The following is a 22,226-nucleotide window of genomic DNA, read 5'->3' as shown; positions in this document are numbered from 1 at the left end:
GCTGTACTGGGGATGAGCCTTTAAAAAGGTGATTACGTTACAATGAGGTCATTAGGATGAATCCTGATCTCGTACAATTTGATACAGACACATAGAGATCGAGGACAAAGTGAAGACAAGGGGGAAGCTGGTCACCTACCGGCCAGGAAGAGAGGTCTTAAAAGAAAGCAACCCTGCCAACGTCCTGATCTAGGTTTCTAGCTTCCAGGACTGCGAGCAAATACACTTGTGTAAGCCACCCACCGAGGGTGCATTGTGATGGCAGCCCTACCCATGTGTAATACACACATAAAACAGTCAAGGGACCCTAGCTGGTTTGGCTCAATGGATGGAGCATCGGCCTGCGGACTGAAGGGTCTCGAGTTCATTTCCGGCCAAGGGCACATGCCTGGGTTGCGGGCTTGATCCCCAGTAGGGGGCGTGCAGGAGGCAGCCAATCAATGATTCTCTCCAATCATTGATGTTTCTATCTCTCTCTCCCTCTCCCTCTCTAAAATCAATAAAATATATTTAAAAAAAAACAAGGGCCTTTTTTTTCTTTCTGGACATTGAAATGCAAGCATCTTAAGTAAGGATTTAGGTGACAAAATTAAGTAGAGAAGCCATTTGAATGTTTAAAAGAATACTTTAGAATATGTAAAAACTTTGCCCTAATATACTTACAAAATAACGAATCAAAGCCCTAGCCGGTTTGGCTCAGCGGATGGAGTGCTGGCCCACAGACTGAAGGATCCCAGGTTCGATTCCCGTCAAGGGCACGTACCTTGGTTGCAGGTTCCCTGGCCCTGGTTGGGGTGCATGCAGGAGGCAACCGATGGATGTGTCTCTCACATCAATGTTTTTCTCTGTCTCTCCCTCTCCCTTCCACTCTCTCTCTAAAAACCAATGGAAAAATATCCTCGGGTGAAAATTAACAACAACAACAAAATGTAACCAATTAAAAAAAAAAAAAGAGCTGCTAGCCTACTGTACGTAGACTAAAACTCAACAACAGCTTTTGAGTCACCAGAGCACTCATGCTGACGTGTGGAAACCTTGTCCTTTTAAAAAGCAACATGTGAGCAGGTGTACCTGGTGCGCACACATGGGGGAGGCATCCTGGTCTGTGGTATTAACCCTGAGCCAGGTCCTTACCCACAGCGCAGGGACCCGACACAGTTCGGGAATGAATCCCAAGGTATCTGCCTCGCTGGCGGACCCAGGGTAACTGAAATGGTTTTAGGAAAAGAAAGTAACGATCATTTAATTGGGGGAGAGACCCAGACAGGAAAGATGAGATGTGGCCCACACAGGGAGCCCAGGGCGCGACTCAGCCCCAGCACTTCTGATGACTGTCTTGTTCAGTTCCGTACACAGTGTCTTTACACTTCCCGGGGACATGAATGGATACATCTAGCACGTAATTAGGTGATGTTTGCATAATGTTGCACTCTTACAACAGACTGTCTTACAGCAGGGGTGGTGCAAATCTTTCATCTGCCGGCCACCAGTTTATTATATCAGATTTGCTTTAGCTGCCTCTGAATATACAGACAATTACTGTCAGCTAGTCTGCTCGCTGCTGGAGGTTAATGTGGCACAGGGCAAGGGAAGGATTTGGCTGCAAGTTAGAAGGAAAAGGCATACATACTGTCATTCAGGCTGAGATCAAAGAAAGATTATGTGCCTGAGAAGTTTACCCGTGAATATCCGACAGTGAGGTTGTAAAAAGGAAGTAGTGCTTCCTGGTGACCCAGTGCCGGAAGGGTGAGCCAGGAATAGCTCCAGCATTCCCTTCGTGTGTTAACAGATGTGGCGACCCAGTGCGATTTCTGTAGGAACTATGGTGCCGATGTTGTTTTAAATCATCCTTTCGTTCACCCCTTTAGGAGTGCCACTGTAACACTCATTCTGATGAGCATCATAAACACCAAGGTTGGAGTTACAGCTTTATTCAGTTCCTGGAGTACGATGTAATTGTCAAATAATTTACATGACCCTACAAATACTGCTTTAATTTTTTTTAATGTGTTACGTGTGCTCTGTTACATCGCCCTGGCCATAGAGTACTCAGCACGTAGCTGCCAGCCCTGGGAGGTGGTGTTAGGAGGAAGTCTGTTTCCTTGGAGAAGTAAATTAGAAGCATTCGGGTTTTTTTAAGTAACAAATCAGACAGCTAATGTTCAGTAGTGAACAGCAAGTACTCTGGGCGTTGCCCTCTGATAATTCTGAGTATAGCCAATAATAAGAGATTGATCTAAGGCCGAGTAAAAAATACACAACAAAAATTGTCTCCCTCTGATCTGATCTATTTTTAAATGCTGAAATAACCAAAGTGCAGTGGGATTTTTGCTTGCTAGCAATACATAAATATGGACTTACACATATAAGAAAGATGGGGAGTTACACTGGGCAAGATCATCATGAAGACCCCGCCAATTTTGACAGTTTGGTTCTGATAAGTGAGGGAAATGTGTTCAGGATCCAAAGTCCCCATTTGCCCCTTTCCATAGTAGACAAGCGCTCAGCAGGAGCCAGGTAGAGAGGTTCGCTGAGCGAGTGGTGTCCACCACAGACTTGCAAAGTCTGCCTTTGCCTCTCGGGCCCAAGGGCATCTGGAATTGGGAATGAGGGGGCTTGGAGTTGAAAAGATCCCGGCATTGCAGGGACTTGGTGGAGCCCAGCCCTCCCTGTGGGGAAGACGGAGGCCCACACAACCCTGCCTCACAGGGCAGGTAAGCGCACCTGCACTGACATGTGCACGCCCTGCTGGCACCGGCAGTCGCTGCTGTTTTAACTGGCGACAGAGGGATCATGGGATCCCGTTGAGCAAGCCCTGAAATGAGGACACTAAGAGCAAGGGACCAGCCCCGAGGTCAGATTGCCTTATTTAACTGCTCTGCTCAGCACCGTCAGCGGCTCTGGCTCCGGAATGGCCTTTCTCTTTGCCAGGGGAAGCGGCAGGGAGCGTTTCAGAGCCACATCGAGAGACAGAGTCTTCATTGCCCTTTCGAAGCTGATGAATTGAAAGACCTGCACATCCCGGTTGATTAAGTACAAACACTCAGTAGGTGTGTTCTCTGCCTTCAGTCGGATAAGTTCGATTTGGCACTGTCTGATTCTTTATCGAAGAGCTTCTTAGATATTTAGGACAATGCTTTGGCCGACCTGCTAAAGAAATGTGGAGAGAGAGAAAAAATACTTCTGACTTGGAAGATTTTGATAATGGTAAGAATGATGAATGACCATTCCAGGACGGGTGGATGTCCCATCTCTCTTTATTGCCCATTTAGGCAAGCGGGGCAAATACCTTAGGAGTGTGTCTGGGCAGGACCAACCTGAAGAATGTTTTTTCTTGCCCTAGCCGGTGTGGCTCATTGGACTGAAGGGTCCCCGGTTTGATTCCTGTCAAGGGTATATGCCCAGGTTTGGGTCTCGATCCCCAGTAGGGGGCGTACAGGAGGCAGCCGATCAATGATTCTCTCTCATCATTGATGTTTCTATCTCTCCCTGTCGCTGTCTGAAATCAATAAAAATAGATATTAAATAAATAAATAAATAACATGACAATCAGCTCATCCCTGAATACGTGGGGTGGGAGGAGTGCCAGTCCTCTTAGCCCAGCAGGTAGGTGGAGAGAATGAGGGCAGCCCTTGTCCACTGTGGTGGGAAGGAAATGAGCTGCATTGTTGCAAGCTCCAAAGGCTTTCCTTAACACAAAGTAGCAAACCTTTGTGATGCTGTTAATTTATAATTATGTATTAGAAAAACTTCTGATGGCTAGATAACACTGAGGCCTCCCTCGTCACCTGATAACATGGCGTGTGTAACCTTTTAGACCCTCCCCTCCGGTAAGAGACTTCCTGTACCTTGGCTTATGTGGCCTGACTTACTGCAGTTCACTTCTGTCTTTGATGTTACATTGCGGCATTCTTCAGGAAAAGGTCTGCACTCATCCGTCCACCATTTTTCATGGTGCTTTGGTCATTTCTAGCACGTAGTTCAGATCAGTATAGTTTGTTAGATACACGTTCTGGAGTGGAGGCGGGGGGATGCATCAAACCACCTGGGAAGCCCTGCTTCTCCCCGAATTACACAGCCTCTCCTCATATTGAGGTTCTGATGCATATCAGGCCCTATCAGAGCCTGGCCGAGTCCTGGTGGTTGCACGCATGTTGGCAGGGGTGGGGGAAGGTGGGAGCTTTGAGAGGAGTAGGGCAGTTTAAAAATTCCCTGGTTTAGTGTTTTCATTATGTTAATTTGCCCACATTGTAATTCACCTGCATTTTTCTGCTTACTCACACTCAAAAGGTCTCCCAGCAATTTATTCCCATCAACTTGACATTTCACTCCCCGGAAACCGTAGGAAACTGTAGCTCGGCTGAAAGCTAAAAATGCCTGGTGTACTTCCTTCTCCAGCCAGGGTAAATGCACTAAGGGCTGGAGTGTTCCAGAAACCAGGTCAGCCTGTTTGCAGCTCAGTGGGCAAAGGATGAGCTATCAGAAGTGATCTGGGAGATGTTCATAGGAGCCAGATCACCTTCAACCCCCCAGGCTGCAGTAAGGAGATTGCACTTGTCTGTTCCATGCAAAGCCGTGGGAGGGTGTTCAGTCAGAGACCATGAAGTTACATTTTACAAGACAGAGAGCTTTCTTATTGCAGAATGAGTTTTTAAAGCACGTGTGGGAATCCCGTGAGAAATGTAGATTGCCTGGCACGGTGAGTGTGGTCAGGACCCTTAGGAAAGTGAGATCTGGCTTTTATGGTAACTGAGGGACCCTCAATTGGAAATTACGTCTTTAGGGTCCAAGCTCTGCACTATAAAAGCTGTCAACATAAGAAACATCCAAACCTATAGAGAATGTTCATGAGTTTATTTGAGCCAAACTGATGACAATTGCCAGGAAGCAAAGTCTCCATGGGTTGAGAAAATACTCCAGAAAAGGGCAGTTTTACCACTTGTTTTGTACATCGGAATCAAAGGGGAAGGTCTTCGGGGGTTACGTGAAATCCATTTGTGATAGTTTGGGGAGGCAAGAGAAAGCAAAGTGGGGAAATCTCTGAGATTGGATCAAAAGTAAGACAGACACTCCTTTTACATTGTGTGTGAGGGGCAGACATAGAATAGTGGGAACTAGCTATAGTTATAAGAAATATTAATCATGCTCTGTTAACCGTGATAGTCTGTTCTGATTAGAGAAAGCACATCCTGACCTGGCTGGGAGTTGCACGCCAGGGACATGGGAGTTAGCACCGGAATGCAGATGAACAACCTTGTTGCTAAAACAATCTGGAGGCGCCTGCCCTTTGCAACCCCAGCCCGCATTGCGTGTAACCTGTAGCCATTACACCTGGCCTACTTCCCCAGGCCTGCAATTCCTACTGTCCCATGTGATCTTTGTTCTTCTACCCAATATACTGGTACTAGTAAGTGTACCTGGCTTATGGGGAGGGGTAGAGCCGATTTTCATGGATGGCCTGCCGCTCTCCCATGCTGCCGGCATTATTGGAATAAACACTCATATATGATGCGACCCTGTCTCTGCTTAATTGGCTCAGGTAGTGACAGGCAGCCTGGACCCATTGTTTGTTCCATTTCAGGTAGGTACAGGGTAGTTAGTAATGAGCATGTACAGCACGTAGCGATGGTGTGAGGGGAACAAGATAACAATGAGGGGTTCTGTGGGTTAGTGCTTTGGGAGATTGTGCCCTACGGGGTCTGGAAAAAGGGAAGTCTGACATTCCAAAGGTGCGCCATTGTAGACGCAAAAAGACAATGAAGGTAGATTTGTGCCCAGCCAGCACAGCCAAGGGTTCCGTGAGCCTGAGGGGGGGCAGCAAAGGATTAAAGAAAAGACAAAGAGAATAAGCTTAGTCTAGGTCAGCGGTTCTCAACCTGTGGGTCGTGACCCCTTTGGGGGTCGAACAACCCTTTCACAGGGGTCGCTTAAGACCGTCGGAAAACACATATATAATTACATATTGTTTTTGTGATTAATCACTATGCTTTAATTATGTTCAATTTGTAACAATGAAATTGGGGGTCACCACAACATGAGGAACTGTATTAAAGGGTCTCGGCATTAGGAAGGTTGAGAACCACTGCTCTACTCTTTGTTTCTATGCTGAAGCTATTTATCTGTCCTGGACAGAACAGTTTCTACAAACCCAGAATGGCTTTTGCCCTAGGTTTCTAAAAGTCAGTATTTTTTCTTTTTTTTATTAATACATCACAGTAGAACTGACCGATACTTTTAGAGCCAGAGGAACCTTTCAGATAAAGTGCAAATTTTTGTTTAAGGAATAAAATTGAAGGACAGGTCCGCTGAATGTCATGATCAAGGTCACATGTGCTGGGTGGGAAGATTGGACTGGAGTCCAGGTCTCCTACCACCCAGCTGGATGCAGAGGGGAGAGAGGAGACGGTGTTAGCATGCTTACGAAGCAAGCAGACCCAGGGATGCTGCAGCATGGGGAATATGAGGAGGAGCAGGTGAGAGATCGGATAGTAAGGCAGGACTGCATTTGTCAATAAAATTACAATGGCGTGTGAGGATTACAAAGGAAAACACAGTGTGAGCAATATTTAAAAATGTAAGTAGACCCCGGCCAGCATGGCTCAGTGGTTGAGCGTAGACCTATAAACCAGGAGGTCACGGTTGGATTCCTGGTTGGGGCACATGCCCAGGTTGCAGGCTCGATCCCCATTGGGGGGCATGCAGGAGGCAACTGATCAATGATTCTCATCATTGATGTTTCTATCTCTCTCTCCCTCTCCCTTCCTCTCTGAAATCAATAAAAATACAGATTTTTTTAAAATGTAAGTACATCTGTTGTAAAGGAAATAAATTCAAAAAGATGTGTTAGCAATAAAAGGACATGGTTAGAATTCCACTGGAAACATCAGTTGGAATAATCTGTATTCCTTAGGTCTGCCATTAAGATGGTCGGGCAGTAACGTCACCAGTATTCACGGGGATGGTTTCTAGGATCCCTCCCACTGCCCAAGATGTGATCGTCATCCATTGAAAATGAACTAGAGCTTCTAGGAAGGTAGCTGGAAGGACAAAGGATTGTGCTGCAAGGGGTTCCCACGCCAATTCAGTCAAAGGATTCCCTGGCTCAGTGACATAGCATCTCCATAAGAGCTGAGCTCATTCTGTCAGAGGAGGCTGAGGGAGGAGAAGTAGGTGGTGCGGGTGCGGGTGCAGGGGAGGTAGCCATGCGGTGTTTGGGATGAAGGACTGTTGGAGTTGGCGGAGAAAGCAGTAGGGAGGGAGGGGTAGAGACCGTGCATTGGAATGACTGTTCAAGCGGGTTTTCCTGTGAAGGTCAGAGGAGCGATTTTGTTAGGACATGAGGTCAAGCATATTTGTACCGCTACTATTATTTTTACCTTAATCTTCTGAATCTGAGCTGCTTCTGTGATTGATTGGAAATTTTAAAAAATGTGTTTTATTTTTCAATTATGCATACAGTTTACATCCAGTGTTATTTGGTATTGGTTTCAGCACAGAGGTTAGGTAATCCTGTGCTTTACAAAGTGTTCCCTCCGATATTTCCAGTACCCACCTGGCACCATACAGAGTTATTGCAATATTATTGACTATATTCCCAAGACTGTAGTTTATACTCCCATGACTATGTTGCAACTACCAATTTGTACTTCTTAATCCCTTAATTGAAAGTGTTTAATAACGATGTCCTGGTTTGGGGTTTTTTTGTGTGTTTTTTTTTTCCAGTTTTAACTTCTAACTACAATGATTTCTCATAAGCTTTTGAGCACAGGGACAGAGTCTCATTATCATTTTACCGTCAACAGTCTAAGTATAGTTTGGTCAGGGAATGTTTTTCAAAAAATGAGTGAAACAAAAGCAGGAAAAAAAAATAAACGTTGGCTATAAAGTATCCTTAAGAACCACATCTTTGTTGTTGGTGTTCTTCGTTATCTACACGTGTGGGGCTAAGATGTGTCTGTGTCAGACTGAATTTGGGAACAGCCTAGTGGTTTTATATGGAGGAGTTGCCGTGTGTATGCGGTATGGGTGCGTTATTCCCTCCTCCAAAAGAGGGAGTTTCAATTTGAAGGCAAGTTAAAGGAAATTGTGATTAAGAAAAGAAATAAAAAGATCACAGCAATATACATTTGCAGGGAGACTACCAAATTGTTCTAGCAACAATTATGTAACTGTTCTTGGCTAATTTAAGGGGGGAAGTACTTTTTTTAAATCTACTATGAAGGCGTATTTTAGTATCTGAAGTTTTGGATTTTTTTTGTTCAAGCCAAGTTGGATCAAGAAGTAGTTTGTCTTTTGTATCTTAAACGGTTATTCCTTGGGCTGACAGCCTCACTCTTCAGCTTTGGTTTTACCTGTTATATTTTTACAAACGGACTTCTTAGGGATCAATACGCAACGTGGAGTATCACTCTTAAACATTCTAAACCAATTCAGCCTTTGCTCTAATGCCCTGCTCTGTTTCTTAGAGAAATGCTTAACGAGGGAGGAGGGGGTTAGGCAGAAAGAGACACAGTAAACAACCGGCAGCTGGTACTCCCAGCCTTGCTGTGTCCATGATGGCTCCAGATTCTCAGATGTAATCTTTCACGACCTTCATTTGCTCTTGGCAAACAGGAGCATCGTCCTTGGTAACTGGTAATAATTTTCCATTCCCACTTCTCTCTGTATATACACAATCAGTGCCGAGAAATTGCTGCAATTCCTTAGGACAGTGGTCGGCAAACTCATTAGTCAACAGAGCCAAATATCAACAGTACAACGATTGAAATTTCTTTTGAGAGCCAAATTTTTTAAACTTAAACTATATAGGTAGGTACATTCAACTTTAAATTCAACTTTAAATTCACGGTTTTCGTCTTCCGTTTTTCTTTGCTTCTTCTTTGTAGCCATCTCAAACAGGGCACCTAAAAAAATGTTTCATCCTATATAATAAAAGGGTAATATGCAAATTGACCCTAACAGCAGAACCACTGGGAATGACTGGTCATTATGACACACACTGACCACCAGGGGCCAGACGCTCAATGCAGGAGCTGCCCCCTGGTGGTCAGTGCGCTCCCACAGGGGGAGCTCTGCTCAGCCACAAGCCAGGCTGCCAGCTGCCAGCACAGCGGTGGTGGTGGGAGCTTCTCCCGCCTCCTCAGCAGCACTAAGGATGTCCGACTGCAGCTTAGGCATGCTCCCTGCTGGCAAGTGGACATCCCCCGAGGGCTCCCAGGCTGCCAGAGGGATGTCTGACTGGCAGCTTAGGCCCAATCCCCCGGGGAGCGGGCCTAAGCCAGCAGGTGGACATCCCCCAATGGTCCCAGATTGCGAGAGGGCACAGGCCGGGCTGAGGGACCCCCGAGTGCACAAATTTTTGTGCACCGGGCCTCTAGTTTTATAATAATAAAGCCACCAACACAAAAGAATTACAATTCTTAAATTGATGACAAAAATACCTGTAGGATTTGCAGCTGGTTGGAAAAATACAGGTAACTTTATGCTTCGAGCAGGTACTTTTGTCACCCGCGCGCGATTTGCGGACACGACTACCACTAACCACTGCACATGAGACTGCTGACTGACTGGCTCACTCAACTCATGCATGAATCGCGCGCGCCTCCCCCGCGCTGCATATCCCGTGGCCCGCCTGCGCCGCGTCTCCCGTCGCCCGACCGACCCACACCCCCCACTTCCTCTAACACCACTTCTTCAAAATAGACTCGCCCAGGCCGAAAACCGACTTCTGCGCATGGGCCACGAAGTTTCAGTCGCACTGTGCCGCACGTGGTATTTTGTGGAAGAGCCACATTCAAGGGACCAAAGAGCCACATGTGGCTCGAGAGCCGCAGTTTGCCGACCACTGCCTTAGGATCTTAACAAGTCAGAGTCCTTGCTTCCTAGCTGCACTGTAGCTAATCAGGGAAGAGTTTAAAGTTCTGGAAGCATATTGGAAAGTTAGAAATCTTTAAATCTTAAAATGGGATCATGGGGTCCTAATATCTGGTGACAGGAGATTTGACTTTGGGTAGTGAGCACGTGGTGCAATATACAGATCCTGTAACATAGAAACCCACACCTGAAACCTGTATGTTCATATTGACCAATGTCACCCCAGTCAATTTTAATTGAAAACAATGCAATCATTGTAGGCCATGGACCAGAAAGAAATTAGGCCAATCCAAGATAAAATTAGACAAATAAATTTTTGAAATGAAAATTTAAAACAGTGACCCCAGTGTTACTATTAAATGTATTTTAGATGACCATCAGATGTACAAATAGTAAATATTTCAGGTAATACTGTGATGCTTTTATCCCTAAGAGTAAATGCAACCTTTTCTTAAAATAGGCATTTAAGAACAAAAATATTTGCATTTGACGATGACATTGTATATTCGATGTGTTTTTCCAATGAGAAAGAAAATGTTGAAATTGACAGTTGTGCTATACTGAAAATTACAAGTTGAATCATTGACTTACTACTTAGGTGTACATGTTTGAGAGAGCATTCGTGTCCTCAGGCTCACCATGGGAGAGACCCTGTATCTATTACTGAAATAGGTCAATTTGAAAATGTTGATACTGTTATTTAATCAATGATAAGCCATAGATTTTGCTAGTATGTATTAAATCCTTTGAAAGTAGTTATACACAATGTTACTTGCAACATATATAACAGACATGGCATTACTGTCCAGAATATATCAAAGAATTCAATAAGTAAAAGAGACATAAAAAGAGACTAATGGGAAAGTGGTAATTCACTCAGAAGAGATAGAAAAAACCCCCAATCATTACATTTTTTAAATAATGCTAACCTTCACCAGTGATCAGGGAAATCAATACTAAAGCAGTGATTTTTATTTTTACCTAAGATACTGACAAAAGTTAAGATTTATTTAATGTTTATAGGAAATTGGACAGGTGCAGAATCTTTGTGGAGTGTAATTGACACAGCCTTTTTGAACTTCCACATTTTACGGAATTATTTACCATAAGCAGGCTTCCATGTCCATGCATATAACTTATTTAACAGAAAAAAAAATAGAGGATCTGTGGATTTTGAAGTACATTTAGAGAAAAACAAGCTGTGAAATGAAGAAATAGCCTTTAAAACCATGTCTTTGAATGCGTATCAGCCAATAAAGTAGTGGTCCCGGTCAAAAAGATAATCCATTCCTACTAACTGTACTTTTTCGTTTTAAATTTCATTTTGTTTTACTTCTTTCAGTTTTGACAGCTAGAGTCATGGGTTAGCAAATACATTTTCTTTGAAACACCACCACCTCTGGAATGGTCGTTAAGGCCATTCATCCATAGTTGTGCAAATGGAGTCAAGTTGCTTTTCTAATTCCTTATATTAGCTCCACTAATGGATTGGAGATTTTGAAATTTTGATCCGAGGAAGAGCTGCAGTCAGTTTTGGAGCACTTTGGAAGCCCGGGAAGTCAGTGCCTAGAGAGAAATGCATAAAGGGAGGGAGGGGCAGGGTCAGAGGTAGCAGAGGGCTTGCTGAGGGCCCTCCCAGACCCCTCCCAGTACCCTCAGCCCAGCCGCTGTAGGGGTTCTCTGAGGAAGTGCACTCCGTCACCCTCCAGCCATTTGTAAGGCAGAGTTCATCTGTGTGGGCCAGTCCCATTCTGGGGATCAGAAATGTTACAGGAAATTGAGAGCCTAGGAAGGAGCCACATTAGCATTGGTGAGAGTCTGCAAGTCATGCCTTATTCGGGCTAAACGAGAACATGTTTTTTAAATTAAATCTTTATTGTTCAGATTATTACAGATGTTCCTCTCTTTCCCCCCATAGCTCCCCTCCACCCGGTTCCCACCCCACCCTCTGCCCTTACCGCCCCCCCCCACTGTCCTCATCCATAGGTGTACGATTTTTGTCCAGTCTCTTCCCGCACCCCCCACACTCCTTTCCCCCAGAGAATTGTCAGTCCACTCCCTTTCTATGCCCCTGATTCTATTATATTCACCAGTTTATTCTGTTCATCAGTTTTTTTGTTCACTTGATTTTTAGATTCACTTGTGGATAGATATGTATTTGCTGTTCATAAAAAAATTATGAACCTTTAACGAGAACATTTTTAAGGGGAACGGACACAGCTTTAAGTATGGGAAGGTCTGTCATTTAGATTTTCTGCTTATGGATACAGGTGGGAAGCATCGAAGCCATAGGCAGAAGTCACTGTAAGGTCTGGGGCTGGGAAAATAGGGTCTTTCCTGATCCCACCAGCTGAGTTGGACAAAACAACCCAGAACTGCAGAGCCACATCCTGCTGGACAATAGCTGCCATCCTGGGACCCACCAGAGCATCCTGTTGTGCTGACGGCCAATAAATAACCACTGGAGACTTCTCAAGATGGCCAGGGTGCAGCTGTACCAACTTCCCACTCATCAATCACCCGCCACAAGCTACCTCAGATAAGCCTGATTGGTCCAACAGCAGCATAAAAAATCTCTGCCAGGCATAGGCGGGTGTGACTCCCCCGGCCTGCACCCCCAGACCGTGGGACCTCACCCGAGAGCTTCCAATAAACGCGATATTTCGCTCTTACCCTGCTTGTCTTGGTCAATTTATTGGCTTTGGTCAGATTAAATCTTACATCTCAGATTAAACCTTACATTAAACCTAACAGTCACAAAGAGGCTAATTTCAGCTCGCAATAGTCCCGTAATCATTCTTAGAACAATCCAACCCTGGAATGAGCTGCTCTCCAAAACCGTGGCTCCGGCTGCTGCAGAAATGCCTAGACAACAGTCGGTAGCCCTCTCCGAAAGGAGGTTGGTTTGATCAGAAAATCCCCCCCTTTTTTTTCTTTGCTTATGAAATACGTTTTCTTTTTAACTTTATCTTTATTGTTGGGTCAGGTAATCTTAAAAATCTTTTACAACATTACCCTCTGATTCTGGTGCTTCCTAAGACAATGAAATTATATATTCTAGGACTAAGGCCTGGAACACTGCACCCCTTTCAAAAGCCAAATAGGGGCGGAAATACACAGACAAGTCACATCCTCTTCTGCTATAGCTGAGATAGACGAGAACGTCCAAAGACTTTAGCACAAATGGAGGAAGAGCAGATGAGAAACTGCAAGTAGGCAATCCAGACGCTGAGGAAACTGGGTTACTCAATTCAGGCTCTCGCTCTGCATCCCCGTGCTAATCTCCCAGCTGCGCGGGGATATTTCCAGCGGCTCCGAAGGGATGGCAGTTTCTCTGGCCGTTGCCTGGGCCTCTCATATGTAGGGAGCAGTGAGTCATTGGGCACAAGAATTTGTACTTTCAGAAATTGGAAAAGGAGTGTGTGGCGTGGACACAACATTTTTTTTTTTTTTCATTTTGGAGCGCTAACTAGGTGGTTGCCAGTTTATCAACAACAATGAATTGCCTCTGGAAATGGAATGACCTGGAGAACAATGCTTCTGTCTGAACTCTGTAGTTGGGAGGGAGACGAGAAACCAATCAGTACTACGGGAGCAAGACCCTAAGCGGGGCAAGCCAGACAGGTTTTGTGTTCTGTGTGGGAGCCGGGGCTGAAATGCGGAGAGAGGCGACCATGTCTCCCTTCCCCACCCTCTCGCCCGCAGTGCTCACCTCTCCTCTGAATAAAGTTGGGCAAATATTTGAAGAATGTGCGTTTGCAGGGGAGTCCAAATACTAACCTGTGTCTCTGTCAGGCCCTATGTTTGCCAGGTGCTTCATCTAACTCTCTCTTTCTTTTTAATTTGTCTACAGTGTCCATGGAAAACATTGGAGAACAAGGTAAACTATGCTCTTGTTTCAGATGTAAAATTTGAAAAATCATTCGAAAGAAGCAAATTGAATTCACTTAGCTTTGGTTGGGATAAATAAACTATTCTTTAAGGACGTGGAGATAAGATGGGGTCAAAGATATCCATTCCCGTAGTCCCCAGACTGAATCCTGCCCCACACGGCAGGGGACGCTGCCCGCGATGCCTGTCACTGTGCCAGCTGCTCACGGCCTCCACATACGGGAACACCAGCAACTTCCTGTTCTACCCCGTACCCGTCTCCTGCATAATCCATGGAAAATATCATTGGCTCTAGTTATGTCACACTGATGTATGCCTTAATGGATGATTTAACTTTTTAATGATTCTATGAGTATCATCATTCTTTTAAAAAGTTAAAATTGCTACTGATGTTTTAAAATACCCAGTAGGCTATCTTTTAAATTAGCATGTTTTATTCAACTGTATCTTACAGAATTGTTATCTATAGGGTGTCCCCAAAATGTATACACACACTTTGAATCAATATAAATGCATTGTTTATGAAAATACATTTCATTGTCAAAATTGAGCTCTCAGCTGTTAAAGTGTGTATACATTCTGGGGGGACACCCTGTATGTATATTTCAGAATTAATTGTCATCACTGTATACAAAAACCAATATTTTCTATTTGCATAGCACGTCAAGAATAAAACACAACACAAAGTGTGTTCACATATTTTACCTGAAACGAGTGTCAGAATGCTTTTCCTAACAGTGGTCCGGTGTGGTAAACAAGACACTTGAACTTCCACTGGAAGACACCGCTCTTTATCCAGATGGTTCTCTGCTTAGATGTGTTGTCATTAACACAGCGAGGGCCGCCAGATCTGACTGGAGCTGAGCAAGTGATTAAACAGCTTCTCACATAGGAGCGGCTTTTGCGATTCTTTGTCCATGAAGCAGAGATCTTAGAGCCTGAACGTTCTGACCGTTGTTTAATGCTGTGCTTCTGATTTAGAGTTGCAGGCATAACTGCTCACTTTCACAGTTTAGGAAACGCGCTGGGAGCCATTTTTGACAATAGACGGGCCTACCTCCAGATGGGAGGGCGCTAATCATGGTCACATCTAATTATGCATTATTAGGGATTTTTTAAAAACCCTTGGCTTTAGGTATAAAAATTCATTCATTGAGTTGTGCCTATTCCAGTATGCTATAAATGGACTTATTTACAATAATAAAAATTAATAATAAAAATTTAAAATAAAATGAACTTATTATATTTGGCAATTTTGGTGTTTTAGAATAAGCAGATTGTTTTGAATACCAACTCACATATTACAGTAATAATTATGTTTCTCTCACTTTAGTTGTGTGCCTGATTGCTTATCATCTCCTTTTTGCAATGTTTGTCTGGTCGTATTGGAAAACCATCTTTACATTGCCAATGAATCCTTCAAAAGAAGTAAGTAAAAATATTAGTAAAGTCATCCTAAAGTTGGAAATCAATAATTCTGATGCCTGAAGAGTTAATTTTATGTCTTTTTATTAATGTTGCAAACTTATTGAGTGTGATAGTTTTTTAATATTAATGTATCTATTAGTAAATACTTGAATTTTCACTTGGTAAATATTAGTTTTGCACTGGATGAGTATTATATTTCCAATGTTAAGTCTGTCGTGTGTTCTACTTTTAGTGTTAGATATCAGGATGGATGGATAGATAAAATACATTAGATAGATAGATAGATAGATAGATAGAGTGGAAAGTAGACATGGTTCTATTAAAATTATCCTATTAATGGTGTGTTAGTTGGCTGTGAGCCACCAAACAACAAAGTAATTATTTAATCTCTATATTCAAAGTCTATAGCTGGGCCATACCTGCTAGGTCTCCAGGCTGCTTCTGTGTTGTCGCTCTGACATGTGTAGCCTCCATTCCCAAGGTCACCTCTTGGCCTGATATGGCTGCTTGGTTCCAGCCGTTATGTCTGCATTCCAGTCAACAGGCCAGAAAAAGTAGGAAAGAGAAGCAGAAGGAAATGTCCTTCTCTTTAAGGACTCTTTTTGGAAGTTGCTGATGCCGTTTCCATTTACATTTAGAACTTAGTTCTATGGCCATAATCTGTTTGCACAGAAGGCTGGGGTGTAGTCTTTATTCTTGATGGCCGTGTTAGCCATGTTAGAAGAAGGGAAGAGTGGACATTAGGGGTCACTTTCATACACAGAAGCTTTTAAGTAAAGTGATATGATCTGATATGCATTTCGCAAAGATCATCTGGCTGTTTGTTTCTGGGTCTTTAATCTTGGTTAGTTAGATATTCTTGGAATAAAGGGCTGTGTCTTACTCATTTTTATATATTTGGCACTTAGTCCAGTACATGTTCGTTGAATAGAAATAAACTTTTTTCCCAGTAATAATAGTGTTTTAGTAGGCTAACTTAAAAAAAAAATGGAAAAGGCCCTGGCCAGTTTGGGTCAGTGGATAGAGCGTCGGCCATTGACCAAAGGGTCCTGGGTTCAGTTCCGGCCAAGGGCACGTACCTTGGTTGCAGGCTCCTCCTGGGCCAGGCCCTGGTCGGGACTCGTGCAGGAGGCAACCAATCGATGTGTTTCTCTCACATCAATGTTTCTCTTTGTCTTTCCCTCTCTCTTCCATTCTCCCTAAAAATCAATGGAAAAATATCCTTGGGTGAGGATTAACAAAAAAGGTTTTAAAAAGTTAAAGTCTGGGCATCACTACAGATTGTTTCTTAAAGTGACCTGTTTGAAAAGCAGCTATGGTAAAAAAAAAAAAAAAAAAAAAAAAAAAAAAAAAAAAGCCCAGTAAATATGCTATATGTCCTAGGAAAGGATATTAAAAACAAAACACAGTACTTGCAAAGAAGTAATGGCATGCTCCGCCTAGAATGTGTTAGATTTTACTTTTCTATTATCTCTCTTACCCCCATCCTGGCCTTAATTGTAGGTTAGAAGGGAAATTGTGACGTCCATTGTAGGTGATCTCATCCACTGTACTGATGATTATAACCTTACCCATGACCTCTGTCGAAAATTTCCAAATGTATTTTTACTTCTGACCTCTCCTGTGAACTTCAGACACAACCTCCCTGACAACATTCCACTGACACCTTAAACCTAACACATCAAAAACTGAATTCACTACCCTCTCCTTCCCCAAACTGTGACTCATCCGTTTCTTAGGCTGCTTAATGCCCCTGACATCCACCTCATCATTCAGGCCAGAAGCTTGGCAGCTGTGCTCCGGCCTCTGGCTTCCTCGCCCCTCTGCCAGCATCCAAGGTCTGCTGATGTTTTCACCTCCCCATAGATTTTTTTTAGTTACAACCCCTTCTTTCTTTTTGAATCATTGACTTAATTCAGGGTCTCCATCCTCTCTTTTGTCAGAGACACTGCAGTCTTCTATATGATGTCACTGTTTTCAGCTTTGCCGACATTCCCTTCCCAGAACCCTGCAAACATTCATGCTCTGTCCTGAAGCTGGAGCGACCCATCCAAAAAGCAAATGGAGTACTTTCCCTCCCCTGCTTGTATCTTCTCATGCCTCCCCTTACGGTGAAGGCCCGTCGCCTGAGTCGGACAACAGGGGCTCTTGTCTAAATTTCTGACTTCACACTTTATACACTAGTAGTTCTTCATTACGCGTAGTTTCCTGCGTACACCGGGCCATTATTTTCTTTCTGGTTTATTCTTATCTCCTTTCTCATCCAGATCATTCTGTTTTTATTTGTACTGGCACCTCCTTCTTGGCCGACTTCGGTGGTTCCTCATCATCTCCTGAGCCTCTAAAGCAGTGGTTCTCAACCTTCCTAATGCCCCGACCCTTTAATACAGTTCCTCATGTTGTGGTGACCCCCAACCATAAAATTATTTTCGTTGCTACTTCATAACTGTAATTTTGCTACTGTTATGAATCGTAATGTAAATATCTGATATGCAGGATGTATTTTCATTGTTACAAATTGAACATAATTAAAGCATAGTGATTAATCACTGTCAGGGCCAGCTTGACAGGTTGAGCCGGGCTGAGGCAGGGAGGTGGGAATTGAGAAAAGAAAGAAAGACAGGAAAGCGGGGTCGGGAGGACTGCAGCTCATTCGAGGAACTGCAGCATGTTTATTAGCCACACAATCCTATTTATACACAAGACACTGAATAGGAGGTCTGTCAAGAGGAATGTGTTCTTTGTTCCTCTTAATCTCTAAGGGAGAGACACAGCAGAAGGACAAATTCTCGGTACAGCAAATCTCAGTAAATAGTTACAGACTTCTTGGTAAGCCATGAAAGGCTGTTCTCATTCTACAAAGGTTGCTCTCATTCTACTGATAACCGCCATCCAAACAAGTCTGGGAAAACTGTGTGGGTAAGGATCCCAGCCTCGCTAGCCCCTTCAGGTGCAAGGACCTTGTCAGCTTACACCTGGTCCCCAACAAATCACAAAAACAATATGTAATTATACATGTGTCTTCCGATGATCTTAGGCAACCCCTGTGAAAGGGTCGTTCGACCCCCAGGTTGAGAACTGCTGCTCTAAAGCATTGTATTATCTCAGAGCTCAGCCTCTGGGTCTCTCTCTTATTTATCTACATTATGGCTTTATATATCGTCTCATGCATTGCTATCGCTTTCAGGTTAATATTATTATCAGTCTGGTCCTCTCTTCTAACCCCAGGCTCGTTTACAGCTGCCTATTTGGCATCTAATTGTGAGACAGACTTCGGGTACCCTCCCCCCCCCCCCGCCCCGCACTCCCCTAACCCTCCTATTGCTGACGTTTCCCTGTCTCAGCAGTGGCAGCTCCATTCGCCCAGTTGTTCAGACCCACACGCAGTCGCTCAGCACATGCTGTAAGCCGGGCCCTCGGAGCTCTCGGCGTGAGCTGTGTCCTCCCACTTCCTCCCTCCGGCCCAGGCCACTGCCTCTCCCACTCGTGTGTTGCGGTACCCGGTCAACAGGTTTCCTTGCTTTCGTACTTGCCCGCTTCTGTATATTTTCAACGCAGAACCAGAGTCATTCTTTCAAGACAGATCCTATCATCTTCTTCTTCTCAGGACTTTCCTATGACAACTGAGCCACTCAGAGTGAAAACCTAGTTTCCTACTGTAGCCCAGGAGGCTGCCCACGGCCGGGCCCCACACTGCATATCTGACCCACTCTTCTGTTCTTTTTTTTTAATTATTATTTTTTATTTTTAAATCTTTATAGTTGAAAGTATTACATGTCCCCTTTCCCCCCATCAGTCCCCTCCAGCCCACCTTTCCTCCACCACAGGCCCTCACCACCCCCCTGAATGCGTCCATGGGTTATGCATGTGTGCTCACAGTGACCCACTCTTCTTGAATGCCACTCAGCCTCCTGGGCCTCCTGCTGTTCCGTCTACGTGCTGAGCGTGTTCCTCCTTCTGGAGCCGCGACACCTGCTGCTTCTCCTTGACCTGAGCACTCTTCTCCTGTGTGGCCCTCTCTTCTCTCTCTGTGTCTCTGTTCAAGTGGTACCTCGTCTGGGAGGTTTTCCATGACCACTCTGTATGAAATAGCAAAACCCTACTACCCTCGGTGTTCCCTATAACCTGGACCTTACTCTGTTTTTCTCCATAGCATAACATTCTGTAACACATTCCACATTTTTATAACACCCCTAGGATACAAGCTCTAAGAGGCATGCACTTTATCTGTTTTGTTCACTAATCCATCGCCATAGGGGAGCAGTGTCTCAGCCATAAAAGGGACTCAATAAATATTTATCAAGTCATTGAAAGTAGAGAAGGTGTGTGTGCAGATGTAAGTCTCTGTTTCTAGCTTTGGCAGGAAGTTGAAATGACTTCTGATTTCTCCCTCAAATTATGTGTAAGGTTATCAGCTAAGAATGATGAGAGAGTTGGGTTGACTGAGGTTTTGTAAGAACAGAGAAGGTTTGAATAGTGAATGAATACAGTGGGAAAATGGAATGATACAAAATGCAGAAGAAATAACAGTATCAATGGGATTGACGACAGTTACAGCTGTTGGATGATTTTTGTCGGATGATTTTTCCACAAAACACATATTTACCTTATTTGTTTCATTTAACTGTGTGAGATAGATATTATTTATTACCATTGTAAAGATTTAGCAACAGGCTCTGAACATTGTTATATGTTTTCCCAATATACAAGTAATATAACCATATTAAATTAAATTTAGAAAATAAAAGGAAAAAAAATCCCATTCCACTAATTCAGTTTACATTCTTAATTTCTTTCTAGTTAATTTTTTTCACACCATAGTCCATCATTGGCTCATTTTCATTTTTAACTACAGCCTAATATTCTCACTGAAACATTAAAATGTACTCAGTCACATCCTAACTTAGATTTTCAGGTTGACCCCAACTGATCATATTGTAAATAATGTTGGTAACATGTTCGCACATAGACCATTAACCATTTTTGAATCATTTCCTTAATATAAATCCTCCGGTAGAATCACTAGATGGAGGAAATTTAAGTCACTTGCCAGATTGTTTCCCAAAAGGATTGTAGACATTTACGTAAAGTGCTTCCAGTTTTATCAGACCCTTGGTGTTGCATGTTGTTATTAAGAAAACTGTTGCCAACTTCACTGTTGTAATTTGCACATTTTAGGTACTTGTGAGATTATATGTTTGTTTTTGTTCTAAGCGAAAAACAACTAGCAAAAAGAAAATACACCTGAGAGTTTTGTTTATTTGTTTTTATTTAATTAATTTATTTTTAAATATATATTTTTATTGGTTTTAGAGAGGAAGGGAGAGGGAGAGAGAGACAGAAGCATCAGTGATGAGAGAGAATAATTGATCGGCTGCCTCCTGCTCGCCCCACACTGGAGATCGAGCCCACAACCTGGGCGTGTGCCCTGACTGGGAATCGAACTGTGACCTCCTGGTTCATAGGTTGAGGCTCAACCACTGAGCCACACTGGCTGGGCTGTTTATTTGTTTTTAGAGTCTAGTTTTTTCCTTAATTGGTATGTCCTTTTAAAATTATACTTTCCTTTGATGTGAAACTGTATTTGAGCCCTGATCTTGGTTTCTAATACCATTCTTCAGTGGAAGGAAGGAGGGCTCCCTGGAGAAATAGCTGGTCCTAGAACTAGAACAGGAAACATTCAGGGTGAGCCAGGAGCATCTGATGGTCCCAGAAAGTAAGGATGTTCAAACAGACTTTTAAAACCGTTTTGGTTTTTTTTTTTTTAATTATCATATTGGAGTCCAAAGAAATACTTAACTTTTCTCAGATAATTATTTTTTAATTGGTTGGGCCAAATTGGCAGTACAAGAAGTAAAATTAACAATTAGTCTGTCTTGAGTATTAGAATTTGTGTAATAATTATTCCTAATTTAAAACTCAGATTAGAAAACATGCATGATAGATTTGTTTCTATTTTTGTTCCTAATGATATCCAATTGAAAAATTCATCTGTTGAACCAAATTTGTTTCTTTTGCTATTTATCTGTTAATATAACTAATATTTGGATAGAACTCCACAGTTTATAAAGCACTTTTACATATTCTGTTCCTCTTGAGTTTCACAAATCTCTGAGGAAGTGGGTATTATTATTATTACGAGAGGCCTGTTGCACGAAATTCGTGCACAGGTAGGGTTCCTAGGCCTGGCCAGCGATCAGGGCGAATCGGGGCCTTCTTTGTTCTGCCCCCTCGTGGTCAGCACATGTCATAGCGAGTGATCGAACTCCTGGTCTCCCAGTCAAACTCCCAAGGGGACACTTTGCATATTAGCCTTTTATGTATAGAGATTATTATTCTACTTTCTAGATGCATAAACTAATCACCTGCAAGGTTAACAGACTAGCCCAGATCTCAAACTCTATTACCTTTCTGAATTTATAGACTGTATGCCATTAACGTTTTATAAATGCCTTCATCTGGGTTAGTAGATCAATATAGGTTATCATTCCTTTGAAAATACTGATTAACGTTTAAATCTGCTCCACAGTTCCACCTCTCTTACGCAGAGAAAGAATTGCTGGAGAGAGAGCCGAGGGGAGAAGCCCATCAGGAAGTTCTCCGGCGAGCAGCCAAGGACCTTCCCATCTACACCAGGACCATGTCTGGAGGTAGAGGGCGCTAATCAGTGCTCCGCACAGGAGCTTGTGGTGACTGTGGGAGGGCATATGTATGTCCTTGAAACTGTCAGACACTCATTGAGAAACACTGTGCTACGTCTTGGATGGCTGTGAAGTCTTTACTGCACAGTTCCATGAACTGCAGTGGGAACACGCGTACCACTGTGGCACAGAGATCGCAACCAGGTCACAATGGACTGTCCATCTATCCTGCCTACGTGGTGTGACTCCATGACGTGCTGAAATCTTGATTTGTAGTAGTAGTCGTTGTTAAAGGTTTAATTTAAGATTGTCCTGTTGTCATTTAATTTAATTTAATTTAAGGGAGCAAGATCTATAACATACAATCTTACATACCTTTAAAACAGAAATTAT

At 43.3% G+C, this 22,226-nt stretch overlaps 1 protein-coding gene across 3 annotated transcripts in view; it reads left to right on the top strand.

Moving 5' to 3' along the window:
- ZDHHC2 (zinc finger DHHC-type containing 2) overlaps positions 1 to 22,226 on the top strand; it is a 58,335-nt gene that overhangs the window by 8,979 nt on the left and 27,130 nt on the right. For 2 of the 3 annotated variants that reach the window (XM_023761184.1, XM_023761183.1), the window contains exons 1-4: positions 13,042 to 13,085; positions 13,727 to 13,753; positions 15,098 to 15,192; positions 21,722 to 21,842. In XM_023761184.1, the coding sequence (XP_023616952.1) occupies position 13,085; positions 13,727 to 13,753; positions 15,098 to 15,192; positions 21,722 to 21,842 (244 nt within the window). In that variant the 5' untranslated portion in view covers positions 13,042 to 13,084. Of the gene's footprint in view, positions 1 to 13,041; positions 13,086 to 13,726; positions 13,754 to 15,097; positions 15,193 to 21,721; positions 21,843 to 22,226 lie in introns of those variants that run through there. The other variant, XM_006097419.3, reaches the window with a different exon arrangement.

The sequence above is a fragment of the Myotis lucifugus genome, unplaced genomic scaffold (assembly GCF_000147115.1).
Source record: "Myotis lucifugus unplaced genomic scaffold, Myoluc2.0 scaffold_201, whole genome shotgun sequence".
NCBI lineage: Eukaryota > Metazoa > Chordata > Mammalia > Chiroptera > Vespertilionidae > Myotis > Myotis lucifugus.
The sequence above is the reverse complement of the archived record's forward strand: the minus strand, read 5'-3'. Positions and strand labels throughout refer to the sequence as shown.